At 30.6% G+C, this 13620-nt stretch overlaps 3 protein-coding genes across 3 annotated transcripts in view; 2 read left to right on the forward strand and 1 right to left on the reverse strand.

The window, feature by feature from the left end:
- Nucleotides 1-521: 521 nt before the first annotated feature.
- LOC119829039 lies at nucleotides 522-7103 on the forward strand. The gene is made up of 2 exons (XM_038351403.1): nucleotides 522-687; nucleotides 5023-7103. Exons 1-2 carry the CDS (start codon nucleotides 654-656, stop codon nucleotides 5388-5390), a joined length of 402 nt encoding a protein of 133 aa, XP_038207331.1. The 5' UTR covers nucleotides 522-653; the 3' UTR covers nucleotides 5391-7103.
- Nucleotides 7104-8119: 1016 nt separating this feature from the next.
- Nucleotides 8120-10883, forward strand: LOC119828970 (D-aminoacyl-tRNA deacylase). Its single transcript, XM_038351312.1, has 5 exons — nucleotides 8120-8283; nucleotides 8586-8676; nucleotides 9042-9168; nucleotides 9660-9768; nucleotides 10622-10883. The coding sequence occupies exons 1-5, from the start codon at nucleotides 8241-8243 to the stop codon at nucleotides 10774-10776; spliced, it is 525 nt and encodes a 174-aa protein (XP_038207240.1). The 5' UTR covers nucleotides 8120-8240; the 3' UTR covers nucleotides 10777-10883.
- Nucleotides 10884-11960: 1077 nt separating this feature from the next.
- The window catches only part of LOC119829202 (microtubule-associated protein Jupiter), a 42303-nt gene continuing 40643 nt past the window's right edge, over nucleotides 11961-13620 (reverse strand). Inside the window, exon 4 of the mRNA XM_038351606.1 lies at nucleotides 11961-13446. Coding sequence (XP_038207534.1) covers nucleotides 13313-13446 — 134 coding nt within the window. The 3' untranslated portion in view covers nucleotides 11961-13312. The remainder of the gene's footprint in view (nucleotides 13447-13620) is intronic.

The raw sequence follows: 13620 nt of genomic DNA on the forward strand, positions 1-13620 counted from the left end.
AGTTAACCACGTTGTGTCCAGGGTGATGCATTTGATGAATATTTCCCTAGTTTTGAGGAAATTTATTATTGTTTTCCTTCATACTAAGACTTTTTTTTATTTATTAGACATCCTTCTGATTTATCTAAAATCTTATTTGGTATGTTTTGGTACACATAAATATTTTTAGTATTTCAGTATGTCTAATTTTACATTTAAAATTTATAATTAGTAATTACAAAGCATGAGGATAATTTAATTTAAGCATCTTAACCTATATTTTAACCATCGGAAAACATGAAATATGTATTTACAAATAACTGTTGAACATTAATTTAAACAAAATTAAATATACAAGGCTTTGGCATATTTTTTGTGTTTCTCAGGTCCAGCGGTAATGGTAACACATTGGTAGTTCTCAGTTGCAATTTCAGGTCACTGTCTAGGATTTTTGTGCATCATTGATGACAACACAACTTTCTATCTCGCTTTAGCACTACAGCGACGACGCAACGGCACGAGTCGGCCGGTCTTCGATTTTCATAAAAGCAGTCTCGGTGTAACTTCGCGTTTGGCTCTCGGACAGATCGCACGTACCCACGCGCGACATTCGAATTTCAATTGACATTGTTTTTTATCTGTGTTTGTGATTCCATCAACTGTGATAATCAAACATGTGTGAGAAGCGTACCAGAAAGTTTAAAAAAGGTTTGTGCATTTAATATGTATTTGTAATGGATAAGCTTTAACTTATTACGGGAATACTGGGCGGCGTTAATGCGCATGTTTCACTGACCTACGACAAACAATGAAAATATTATGCATTTATCAAGTTACGCCGTCTACAAAATTGCATTAACATAAATTAGTGAGTTTAGGCTATTTAATGCTCTTCTTTGATTCAAGTTTCATTGATTACTTTACGAATAAATAAACATTAGCCAATATATGTCAATGAAGTCAATTTGAATATGATTTGACTCGGTAGGCAGTATAACTTTATTTTGATTTTATAGTTTTAAGGTAATTAATTTTAATATACGTCGATATTCAACAATTAAAAAAAGTTTCATTATTTAGACTTTTACCTCAAAACATTAGCGGAACCTTATATCAAAATATAAAATGTTATTTTTACACTACATACCATATATAAAACCATCTTTAATAACTGCCTTTCATCCATTTAAAAAGTACAAAAAATTGCTCTTCTTATATTTTCAGAAATTATATATTCTTCTTAAATTTTCAGAAGCAGATTAATTATAAATATATTATGTCATATCCATCTATGGTCTAAACTCTATAGCATCTGTGTTCTATAGGTACTAACTTAAACTTTTGTAGCGAAATCGCAATCAAAACTTTTTCACAACCAAAATCATTCAAAGCATTATTTGCTTGTTTGTTTACGTTAGGAGTTACAAACATATTTCAAATCTGACCAAACTTCTCTAAGAACATCGTGTGTTTCATTCATTCAAATTGTTTTTTCGTGGCCATTCAGAAAATTAGAATAAAAAATAGTTAAGTCTGATAAGTCCCTACTTATATTAAAAATGCGATGGTAACTCTATCTTTCTATTTATATCTTTTTCACGCCTAAACCACTCAACTCAAAATTTTGGTGAAATTTGGTACAAAGATAGCTTGAGACCTAAGAAAGGACATAGAATAGTTTTGCCAACTATGCGGGAAACACCTCGGACTTTTCCTTTAATATTTTTTACTAATCGGGCGAAACCGCGTGCGGAAAGGTAGTACATAATATAGCCATTTTGAAAATCTTTTGATTGTGTTTAAAATATATCCAATGTATGAAAGATTTACAGTTTCGATATAAAATGCGAGTGTACTTACGGACTAGATTTCTTTGTTCTCTTTCAGGACATGTGATACAATATCCTAACAAAGGCAATAGAAAAACAAAAAAATCGCTCCACTGCTAGTATACAAACTTGTCAAACTTGCTCTTATACAGAGCAGAAGCTGGTGATCTTCATCAGGATATTAAGATCAACTCATGAAATTGTTGTATTACATGGAGCACATGGTAAACATGATGATCCTTGTTACATGTACAAATTTTGAATGACTATTTTCCGTTTTGAGTGGATCAAAATCGTGTTAATAGGAGTCAGTTTCATGCAAACATACAAGTGAAGCTAATATAAGCGTTTTCACAAAGGTGTCGTATTAAAATAATGTTTTCTAAAGTACCTAGATATTAATGTTGCTAACGGTTGATTGGATGAAAACATCATCAAACAGCTAGGAAACAATGGAAATTATGCAGCGGCACCTCTTGTGTTTGCACTATAATACCTTCTTAGTGTCATAACTCTGTATTCCGAAACAAATCATGTAAATTTTTATCAGGTAGGTGTAACATTGTACATTTATAGAACAAGATAATCCCACACGCGTTTCTCGCATTCAGTGCATTCACCGTTTGTGGTTAGCGTATAGTGCAGGTAAACCAGCATATACATTGTTTTACATGTGTAATATTTCAGATTAGCTTCCCGCCCGCAGTTTCGTCCGCGTAGTTTAATTCCCAATATTGAGATGTTTAGCCGCGGTAAAAGTAGCCCATGTTATTATTCAGCCTTCTAACTACCTCCAGACACAAAATTCGCTACGTTGCTATTTGAAAGAAATACAAATAAACAAACACACACTCGCATTTATATATTTGTTTAAGTCAGAATTTTGCGACAATTTTGTTGCTTTAGAAAATAAACTTGTACCTATTCATGTAACAAAACAAAATTAAAGTAAGTATACATATTTACATACTATGTATAAATATACCAAGTATATGTATAACAGTATATAAATTTAGAAAACTTACACTAAGTTTATTATATATATACAGATAGACATGGGAAAAAACCTTAAACAAATTCAAGTATTCTAAATTCCTTATGTCTACTGTTCAAATACCATAATTCATCATTTATAAAGGATTTTTATTTTTCAAACATATTCCTATTTTCCATATTGTTTTAGATTTAAGATGCTTTATATAATAGATATTATACGCGTCTAGTGACTCTATCCGTGCATATGTATTGTGAGTTTACCTTTTAATGTATTCGGTTTTATTTTGTAAACATTTTTTAGGACGGGATACAGCGATTGTTCATGCTAATTTGGTGTGTCGGTTTAAAATTTAGTTCTAATGTGCCGATTAATACTGTATGCTTATAATTTTCTTATTACTTTTTACAGATAAATTTATACGTTATAAAACTATCAAATATAACAAACACTATACTAGGATTATAACATTAATATTAATTAACTTCAATTCTTCGTTTGCTTTTATATAAATGCAGGTTTTTTGAGTTTGCATAATTATGATTTCAATACAAGATTACATTATATAAAGTAAAAGCTCATTGTCATTTACAGATTTTTAACAAAACTTTGCAAAGTTAAAAAAAAGAATTGTATAAGTGTGATATCATCTAAAAATGTATATTGTACATTTTTTAGGTTTAGTCAGACAATTATCTATAGGGTCGCAATTTACAAAAGTATCCATTTTTTTATATCGATTTACACGTGTTTATTGAAAACACGTGACACAAAAACTGTGACGAGGTCAGTATTGTTTCGTGACATAAAGACGGCAGATACTAAAAACGCACATAAATATAAACTCTTTAGTCAGCAGTCTTAGATTTAAAATTAAATGCCCTGTCACAACGTTAGAATAAGCCGTTATTATAATTTAAAAATCAAATGTAGGCAGGACGAATGTTTGCAGGCCTTAGGTTAGACTAAAGCTAAGCTTTTTATTATTATTACTAAAATTTTAAAAGTAGTTAGTTATCAAACTAAAATTAAGGTTTTCTACGCTAACATCAGTGTATAATTTATTTAATTCTAATGTCATTAATGTGTTATAGACCGTACGTGATCTAGCAATCTTTCGATAAAATGATACATAGTAAAAATAGTACTTACCTATATGTTTTGTCGATAAGCCGGTTCTCATGAGAACAAATTTCAATACAATGTTGAATGCAAGTTTGTTAGGTATTATAGTGCAACTACGATTTATAATGATGTATCTCACACAATGAACGAGATTGGAGAGTATTTTTACAGCAATATATTTCTATTTCTTTCACAATCGTTCGCAGGGTCCAATCAGAAGAGTCTGTTTGTTAGTCCTTTTTTAATGCGTTTTTCCAGAAATCAAAGAGGATATAATATTCATGTGAAGAAAGGGTTTCATGAAAACGTGTTCAAAATCTTTTATAGGTACAAACATTTTATTACAGGCTTTTGATAAGTGTACTGTATACTGTATTGGTACTGTATAATTAGAACGCAACTGTACAGCCATATAATACGGGATCATAAAAAAAAATAAAATAGTTCAGGACTAAGTGTATAAGTGGCATTATAAAAGAACTTTATATAAGCGTAATGCGTTAGCGTATGTTAAAAAACGTGACTACTACTCGTGTATATTGTTCAAGAATTATTTCAAAATTTTCCCATAAATAGTTATGACAAGTTATGCAATATATTAAAGAATGGTTAAGGATTAAGTAGGCACTTGAACTAGCTCAAAACATTTCTACGAAATATTTTAGATAACAACATTTATTCAACGTTATGGCTTTTATGAATTCTTTCCAACATACATACGACTTACGATCTTGATACGAATTAATCACAAAACCAAATTAATTATCAGCGATGAATGAGATATCCACTTATTATTGATATATAATATATCAACCAAGGGGGAAAGGTAAAATATGTAGAATATCTTTTTGAAATTCCAATACATCAATCATTCAAGGATATTTTTTTCGATTTATTAATGTTTTGATAAATACGTAGCTCTTTGTTTGTACCCCAGTCTCCACTCAACTCAAATTCGTAAAGTTATTTTTGTACTCGTGAACTAAAAAAACAACCTTATTTCACGCATCAATGTAAATTTTCACGGATTTAATCACAATGAAATTTATAATTCTTCTTGACTCCTTCTTATAATATGTATTTTATTCATTTCAGGTTCCAACATAACCCGTCTGCGAGAAGCTCGGCGTCTGCAACGACTCCAATGGCTTGCCACTCCAATCATACACGAGGAGGTATCCCCGCCGATTGTCACTCAGTCGACACCAGAGAAGGTCGCTCAGAACCGTCTAATCTTAGACCTTGCATGGAAGACTCTCGCTTTGATGCACAAGAATCGTCTCATTCAAGAGAAAATTGTCGCTCTGCAGAGAGAAACATCCGAATTTGTATCCGCTATCATGAGCAACCCTGAAAATAAGAAACGGTACTTAGAATATGTACGTCTGTACAACGCGGGACAGCTGCCTGACCTGAAGAAGGAGCTTGAGGCCAAAACCCGCGTGAAAACAAAACCGGAGTAAATCCTACATCCATTTAATGACGTGATTGGCGAATGGGTGATTTTCTTTTATTTGCATGTGATATTATTTTTCCTTCCTAATGGATCGCACTGTTTTAAGTATTGTTTGAATGATTAATTTATAATTATTACTTATTTAGAAATAATGAAGGTAACATGTTACAATCTCTGAAACTGTTTATTTATTGTAGTACTTATTAACACATACTTACCAAATACTAAGTATGTAAAATGTACTTGTAGAATATATTTTGTAGTTTTCTCATAACCAGCAATAATGTTTAAATGCAGTGTCTTATTCAAAGAAGTTGTGGCTACTTTAAGAATCTTTCTTGTTATGAATTATAATGAGGTTGTAATGTAAGAGGCTGTTAGTGTTTATATATCTTCGTACCCTTAATTATACAATTATTAAACTTATTTCTTGAATGTTCTTAGCTATTATATAATTAGATGGATAAATTTATAAAATTTTATCAACATCTAAATAATTGTAACTATTCAGTTTTATTCTTTTAGTTCAAAATTATAATATTATGATAGAAAAGATGTTGATGCGAAAAATTATATTGTCCTAATTATATAGTCAGAAATTGTAACAGGTTGATGTAATTTAGAGTGGTACGAAGTAAAACTCTTGAAATACTCTTAGGTTATAAATAAAGAGGGAAAATGCTTATGTAGAATGCCCTCTTTAAAAGTATTGTTATTTGTTTTTATATGAAATTAGTTATTACTTCTTATATGTATATTAATTATCTAAATTTGGAAATCGTAAAAAAATTGTACAGCAAATATTTCCCTATTTTTTTTAATCTAAATAAATATGTACTGATAATAAAAAAAAAATATAACCTCTTCAAAGTTCTGGAATCATGAATTATTTGCTCTTTACGTTGTTAATGGTGGACTATTAAATTTTGATAGCCGCTTGAATAGACAAGAAAGTTCTCCTGGTATAAATTGCATTTAATAGTATTTACTTAGTTCGAAAAGCACAGATCTACCAAATACTGTGTTCATTTTATTGCTTCTATGTAGGTAGTTTTATAAATTATCACAAAGTTTAATTTTAAGTATAAAAGTTGTCATAAAGACACGTTTAGCGCGAAGCGTCATTATTTAAGTACAAATGCTACTTCAATTTTTTTTCGAAGTGAAGCTCGATCTAGAGTCAAATGTTTTTCCTTGAATTGTAAAGACTGCAAAATTTCCTTTAACGTATAAAGTACTTATATAATTTTTGAATTTGATCATCCCATGAAAAGTATTATAAATTATGAATGTAAATATTAAAGCACAACGCTTGATATTTAAAGGAATACAGACCGTTTTTGTAGATATTCAAAAGGTTTAAAATTGGCTACCTTCTGCGTATGTAAACGACTCAACAAATAATGTTCGTTACTTGTGTATTTTAATACGCCAAGAAAATTATTTTAAAACCTATGTAGTGTCTAATTAAACTGGTTCTTTATCTTAGAACGTCTCTCAATATGCATGGCTGCGAAAAGCCTGAAAGAATAATTTGTAATGATTGACTTATTTGCATTATTTATCTGTGTGCGTGTGTACTACACCTAAGGCACCAATGTACTATACCCACTTCAAAGATCTGTTTACGCTTATAATGGTAACGCGTTATACATGTATTACCTGTGTCTTTGCTTATAGCTTACGAGAAATTTTTGAATAAACTAGTCTTGAATGATAATAATTTGTTTCTTTTTTGTTTATTTCTATACTGAACCAGTAAAGGCTTCAGACTTTAATCAATCTGAATAATGGAGATTTCAATACTAAATGAGTAAGGTATCTTTACACATGCACATTTTTTTAACATTTCACAGTGTTATTTATAATAAGCAATAGGCATCCCAATAAAAACAACTTCTATATATGTACATACAAAAAAGAGTAAAGAATCCTGTGCATTGAATATTATCTTGAAAAAATAATGATTGAAGGGGATTAAGAAACAGTTAAGTAATCCAAAAACATTGTGTCTGCTTGTTTGTACGCTCTAATCAATGGTACTACTGGATGGATTTGAATGAAAGTTTTTATGTTGTATAGGTATTGAGTCTGGTCAACACATAAGGTGTAATTTATTTTATAAAATGGACCACCTGATGCAGAACCGTAACAGACCACATAACTGTAAGACATAAAAATTATGATAAAACTTTTCTAGTTAGAGTATAAATTTGAAAATGCCTGGTAGGATCTCCAATAACCAAGGTACACCTTATCTTGTAGGTATAGGTATGACTTCTTTGCATACATTGTTCAGTCTGATGGGAATTTTCTGTTGTCTTATAATGATCAATCAAGATCTGGAACATCATCATGTTGAAATCAAAGCAATCATTAATTTAGCTCTATGATTATAAAATAACGTAATGTCACAATACAGTGAAAGCGGTAACAGTTTATGACTAATTTTTAAAGATGATGGTAGTTACAACATTTAAATTTTGACTACACTGATAAATCTCCACACTCTCTCTTCGTAACACAAAAGCCTACCCAGTAAAGCAACGCGTCTTATCGTCAACGCTTTCCCACTTTATTGGAACTGTAATCCTTATTGGGTGTGGTGCCACTGAGACTTTGTTCATACCATGCATACCACCCATCACCAACACCAACAAATAACAGATTAAATTTTAATCTGTTATTTGAGGGTGTCAAGTGTCAACTCAACTGTCGGAGTCATTAGACATTTCAGATTTGACGTATCTACTTGACAGATTTTTATACCGGTGACTTTGTTTACATTAAAATTTTGTATTTAATAGTAATTCAAACAAAGGACAACAGCACAATATATACATAAATTTTTAAAACAATGAAAGCGCTTATTCAACGTGTAATTAATGCAAATGTGACAGGTAAATACTTTTGAGGTTATAACCAGTTACACAAAGTTCCCAAAAATAATAATTTTTAGATCGTTGCATATTTGAAACGATATGCAGAATATTGGATTTTGTTAGAGTTGTCTACTTGATACTTTCTTTTAACGCTTTTTTATGGCAGTACACATTACTGATTACAATTTAAAAATAAAATAGCCTAATGAAATTTTCGCATAAGATTCCATGTGATGAACTCAATTAAAATAAAAACAAAAAATACATCGTTTCCTTAATTTTTATACACATTAAATTAACAACAAAGCGTTCTATTACAGTAAATGGAGAATTAATTAGTAATATAGGTCAAGGACTGTGTGTGTTTATCGGAATTTCTCACAATGATACACCGAAAGATATGGAGTTTATGTAAGTACCTAATTAAAAAACTCAGTTTTTATTTTATGGCATTCATTCACCTACCAAAAATTATAAAATGTTTTATTTGAAGCTATAATAACTATTTAGTTTTGCATGATATTTCCTTACTGAAATATTTTACGACTAGTTGTATTGATTTAATAATAATTAAAATATATGTATAATGTTGCAGATTCAGTTTCAGAATTAATCCTATTTACCCGTTAATACTTAATTATATAAATTTATTTTTCTCTTAAGCTGATTCTATCACATCTAAGGCAAAACATTTTCAAAATTTAGAAGATGAAGTTATTAATCGAAGATTTACTATACAGTTACTGTAAACTGATTGATTTGCATTAAAATTTCAGGGTTCGCAAATTATTATCCATTAAGTTGTTCAATGATGAAAGTGATAAAAAATGGAAGAAGAGTGTAGTTGATGCTGATTTGGAGTTACTATGTGTCAGTCAATTTACATTATATAATACATGGAAGGTGAGAATAAGTAGCAATTTATTACTAAAAGCAAAGCAAGTTTTATTCTATTTTTAGACAAATAAAAAAATAAATTCAGTCATTAAGATTCCATTAACATGAAAAGGCCTGATAAAATCGACTTATATTATTTGAAGCTGATTAAATTATTACATACTAGCTGCGCCCCGCGGTTTCACTCGCATAAGTCTGTATCCCATAGAAATATCTGGGAAAAAAGCCTTATGTTATTCCAGTTGTCCAGCTGTCTACATACCTTTCTACATAAATTTCATTGCAATTGGTTCAGTACTTTTTGTGTGAAAGAGCAACAAACACACACACACATATCGTTACAAACTTTCGCATTTATAATATTAGTAGGATTTGTTTGATGTGGTTTGATGACATGAAAACTAAATAAAAACTGAGTCCAAAATATAGTACTAAATAAAAGTATGCACCAAGCTTACATTATAGTCTTTTATCAAATAATTTTTTTGTAATTACAGGGAAATAAGCCAGATTTTCATCTTGCAATGCCAGGCGACAAGTCAAAAGAATTTTATGAGCAGTTCATCCAAATGCTTAGGAGTCAATACAAGCCTGATAAAGTAAAAGGTATTTTTAATCAAGTCAATCAGTCTATTTAATTGTTGCCTTTTAATACACTAAATACAAATTGTAGTCAGCATAAATAAAAAAAAAATTAATAAACCAAAAGATTGATTATGTGTACCTAGGTTCCAGTGTATTAATTGCTTTTTATAAAAATGCTCAACAACATTCCTGGGGGAAGGTACCAATCTAAATTCTAAATAAGACCAAATGACAAAAATTCCCAAGGATCATGTCACCAATACTAAAACAATATCATTTCCATATTATCATCCCAAAAAATATTATTTCCATATATCATTCAAAGGTTTTCCTCACGTAATAGAGCTATTGAATACCAAAAAATAATCTGTTAAATTGTCAAGCTCCTCCATCAGTGGGATGTCAGTTGAAACCAATATTACACTAGGAGAAGGTTATTAGGATGTAACAGGAACAGAAACTCTTTTTCCATACCAGTAAAGAATCAGTGTGTATTTTTATCACAAATAAATTTTGGCTTGTTAACTAATGAGTATTTCTCCTATGTTTAAGAATAAATTATGTTACTGTTTTCATAGCAAGTTTATAGCCATGGATCAATATAAAAGGTTGAATATGAATCTATGCTAATTATGTTAGAGGAAGAGTTCGTTTGTACACACTAATCTCAGTGAATACTAAACTGATTTCAAGAATTCTTTCACTGTTAGATATGTATGTAATCCCTGAGTGCCTTTAGGCTATTTAACATATGAATGTAGCATTAATAAGACCAGAGCAGACCGCTAGTCCAAAATAAAGAATAGAAAGTCTTTTATATATATTGCATTATTTATAGTCAGGTTAACACTCTTGCCAATGTTTATAATTTCAGATGGAGTGTTTGGAGCCTATATGCAGGTTTCAATACAAAACGACGGGCCTGTTACGTTAGAATTAGAATCTCCCGTAAACAGTGGAAAAATAAAAAATAAAAATGAATCTAATGAAAACGTTCCTTTACAAGCAGAACAAACATTGGTTGCGTGAATAATGTTCGTTATGTTGCATTAGTTCGTAATTTAATTAATGAAATTGTGTAAATATTAATAACTAAGATGTTTTATAGTTGTAAATTGTACGAATTTAATATTGACTTTTATTTTTATTATATTGTCTAGTTTCAAGATTGCATACACTAAAAATGCTTCATTTTCATCTTCACGTTTTTATACAAATAACTATTGTAAAACAAAATATTTTTCATTTTAGATTGATAAAAATTAACTAGCAATTTGTCTGTTGAACATTGTAAAATGAAATCTTATCAAAATTTCCGAGTGAAAGCAAAGTAACTCTTCTCTGTTTCTCCTTAACACCTAAACCTCTTCACTGATTTGTATGAAATTCTATACAATTTGCGACTCAAGAAAGGACATGGAATACTTTTTATCCCGGAAATCCCATGGGAACGAAGACTATGTTGGGAAGACCCCGAGACCGACTACCTCTACCTTTACGCAGGCAGCTAGTTATATATACGAGACTCACTCTGTTCATTTTCAAAGCTACACCACAGCACCATACATACCACAAAAGTAACCCACAAGTAGGTGGGATATTTTTAATATACAAGCAAACATTCTGGCACTTAACTTTTAATCTATATATACAAAAATTAATTTCTATTTCCCTTGGTCGCGCTATCACGCGTGAACGGTTGCACCGGAAAATTATTTCACCGACAGAAAGCTGCAATTAGGTACACTAAGTGACATAGGCTACATATGTACCACGGGTGAAACCGGGGCTAGTACCTATTCCTATAATTACATGCGGTACTTATCAGCCAAATAAGTACGCTATTTGTAATAAACTTATAACAAATACGTTTGATATTCCAGTTAATGCGCCATATGATTTAGAGTCACAGGCCACCGGCTACAACCGCAAAACGCCGCCGGTGGAGGCGTTCCTGTTGCATGTGGTTCGTGTGCGGCGACCCTTATTCCCAAATGATTTTTGTGTACATGTGTTGTGTCTTTTCCTTGAACCCTCATTTATGTTACAATTCAATAAATAACACTATTTCGCTAGACAGAAATCACCTAGTGCATGTAGGTAAAGGACAATAAGAGGCTTATAAATATAATATAGTAGGTATGTAACTTTTATCTTACTTATCTTTTTGTCGTTATAAGCTTGGCAATTTTCGTGAAAATAAAAGACATTTGTATTTAAAAAAAAAACTTTATTTTGAAGTAATGGTTATTATCTATTAACAATTAAGTTAACGTTAGGCCAGTGCGTCAGCAATTAAGTTAGAAACTATTACATAGATGATATGCCTACCGCTAAGTCTAAACGATATTGTTATAAACGCATCAAACGTCATACTACACACAAACACTACGACTATGGTCCTCCTTGTTAACAGATAATCGACCAAAATTCAAATACATTTTAATACTAACCGAGTAGAAAATAAACTAAAAAAATGTATAAACAGACAAAATAAATGCAATCTATAAAATCCTCTATTTAAATTATGATAATGAAATTCAACAAACGAGATTAAAGGATAGTTACTTAAATAGTGTCGAACATTAATATAATTTACGTTATTTTAATATTATCAATTAGCCTGTGTGCCGCATGATTACTATTTCTATACCGTGAAATATAGATATATAATCACTGTTTCCGTTTCACGCTTCTAACAAACACTGATTTTTCCTAGAATTTTCAATTCATCACCAATCAAGGCACTAATCGTTTTGGTATAATGCTGATACATCCTCACTCCTAATTCAATCAATCCATCGATGCGTAAACATGCGCTTATATGTGTTAAGATTACAATTTTCCTTTCCTTATGATAAGAGTTGAGTTATATAGAGTTTATAAGAGTAACGGAAACAAACTTAGGCATACATCGGAATTACGTGCAATCCGTTAAATTTATAAATCTATATTTTCAACAAGGATTCTATATCTAACCGAATATTATTACTATTACAAAAATATCTATCATCTATGTCTAAATTAATGAAAAAAAGTGTAACTGGGACAGGCTAAGGATTTTATGAACATATACCCTTTCTGTTAAAATGGACGTAATTTTAATGTGTGCACGTTATATAAATTAATCCGATACTACTTAAATTTAGTAGATTAAAAATATAAATGGTTAATGATTCGATTTGAATGGAATAAATGCGAATGTTTGCACGAGAATGCTTATATTAGCTTTAGATTTAGTATTAAAATCATAAAAGATTGGCGCTACAGGTACAACTGTATTACAATTATAGTAAACTAAAGGGATCTAAAATTTAATGTGCTGGGCAAAATACATTGTTAATAAATTTACAATTTTAAATATGGTAAATTACACGATAATTTATGATAACAATACCTAGGTATTACGCACATAGACAATACATTCGCCTGTCAAAAAATAGCGCCAATCCAATGTGATTCGAAATTCAAAATTCGAGTACATAGTTTTTGTTTTTTAAACGAGACGGCGGTAAATAAGTGTTATTTGGCCGCTGCGGTGACCGGTGTTGTGATCTTGGGTAGTCTACCAGAGCCCTGACGAGTAGCCGCCGGGTGGAACGCGGTTATGAAGAATGCTGCTGTGGCCGTTTATCGATGTCACCATGTTAATTTGGCCGTTCATTGATTTATAGCCGTCACCGGTGATCGGGTTGCCTTCTGTAAATTTTAATAATACATTACCACAAAGGTGTTGTGAAAAGTGCAAAATGATTTTCAAATATTGAATGCATAATAACAAATTTATATGTCATTAAAACTTGAAATTTATTACATACATATTAAATGTCAGGAAGAATAATGTAAGGCAAGAAACAATATAAATTACAATGA

This window comes from Zerene cesonia, chromosome 9, assembly GCF_012273895.1.
Source record: "Zerene cesonia ecotype Mississippi chromosome 9, Zerene_cesonia_1.1, whole genome shotgun sequence".
Classification (NCBI taxonomy): domain Eukaryota; kingdom Metazoa; phylum Arthropoda; class Insecta; order Lepidoptera; family Pieridae; genus Zerene; species Zerene cesonia.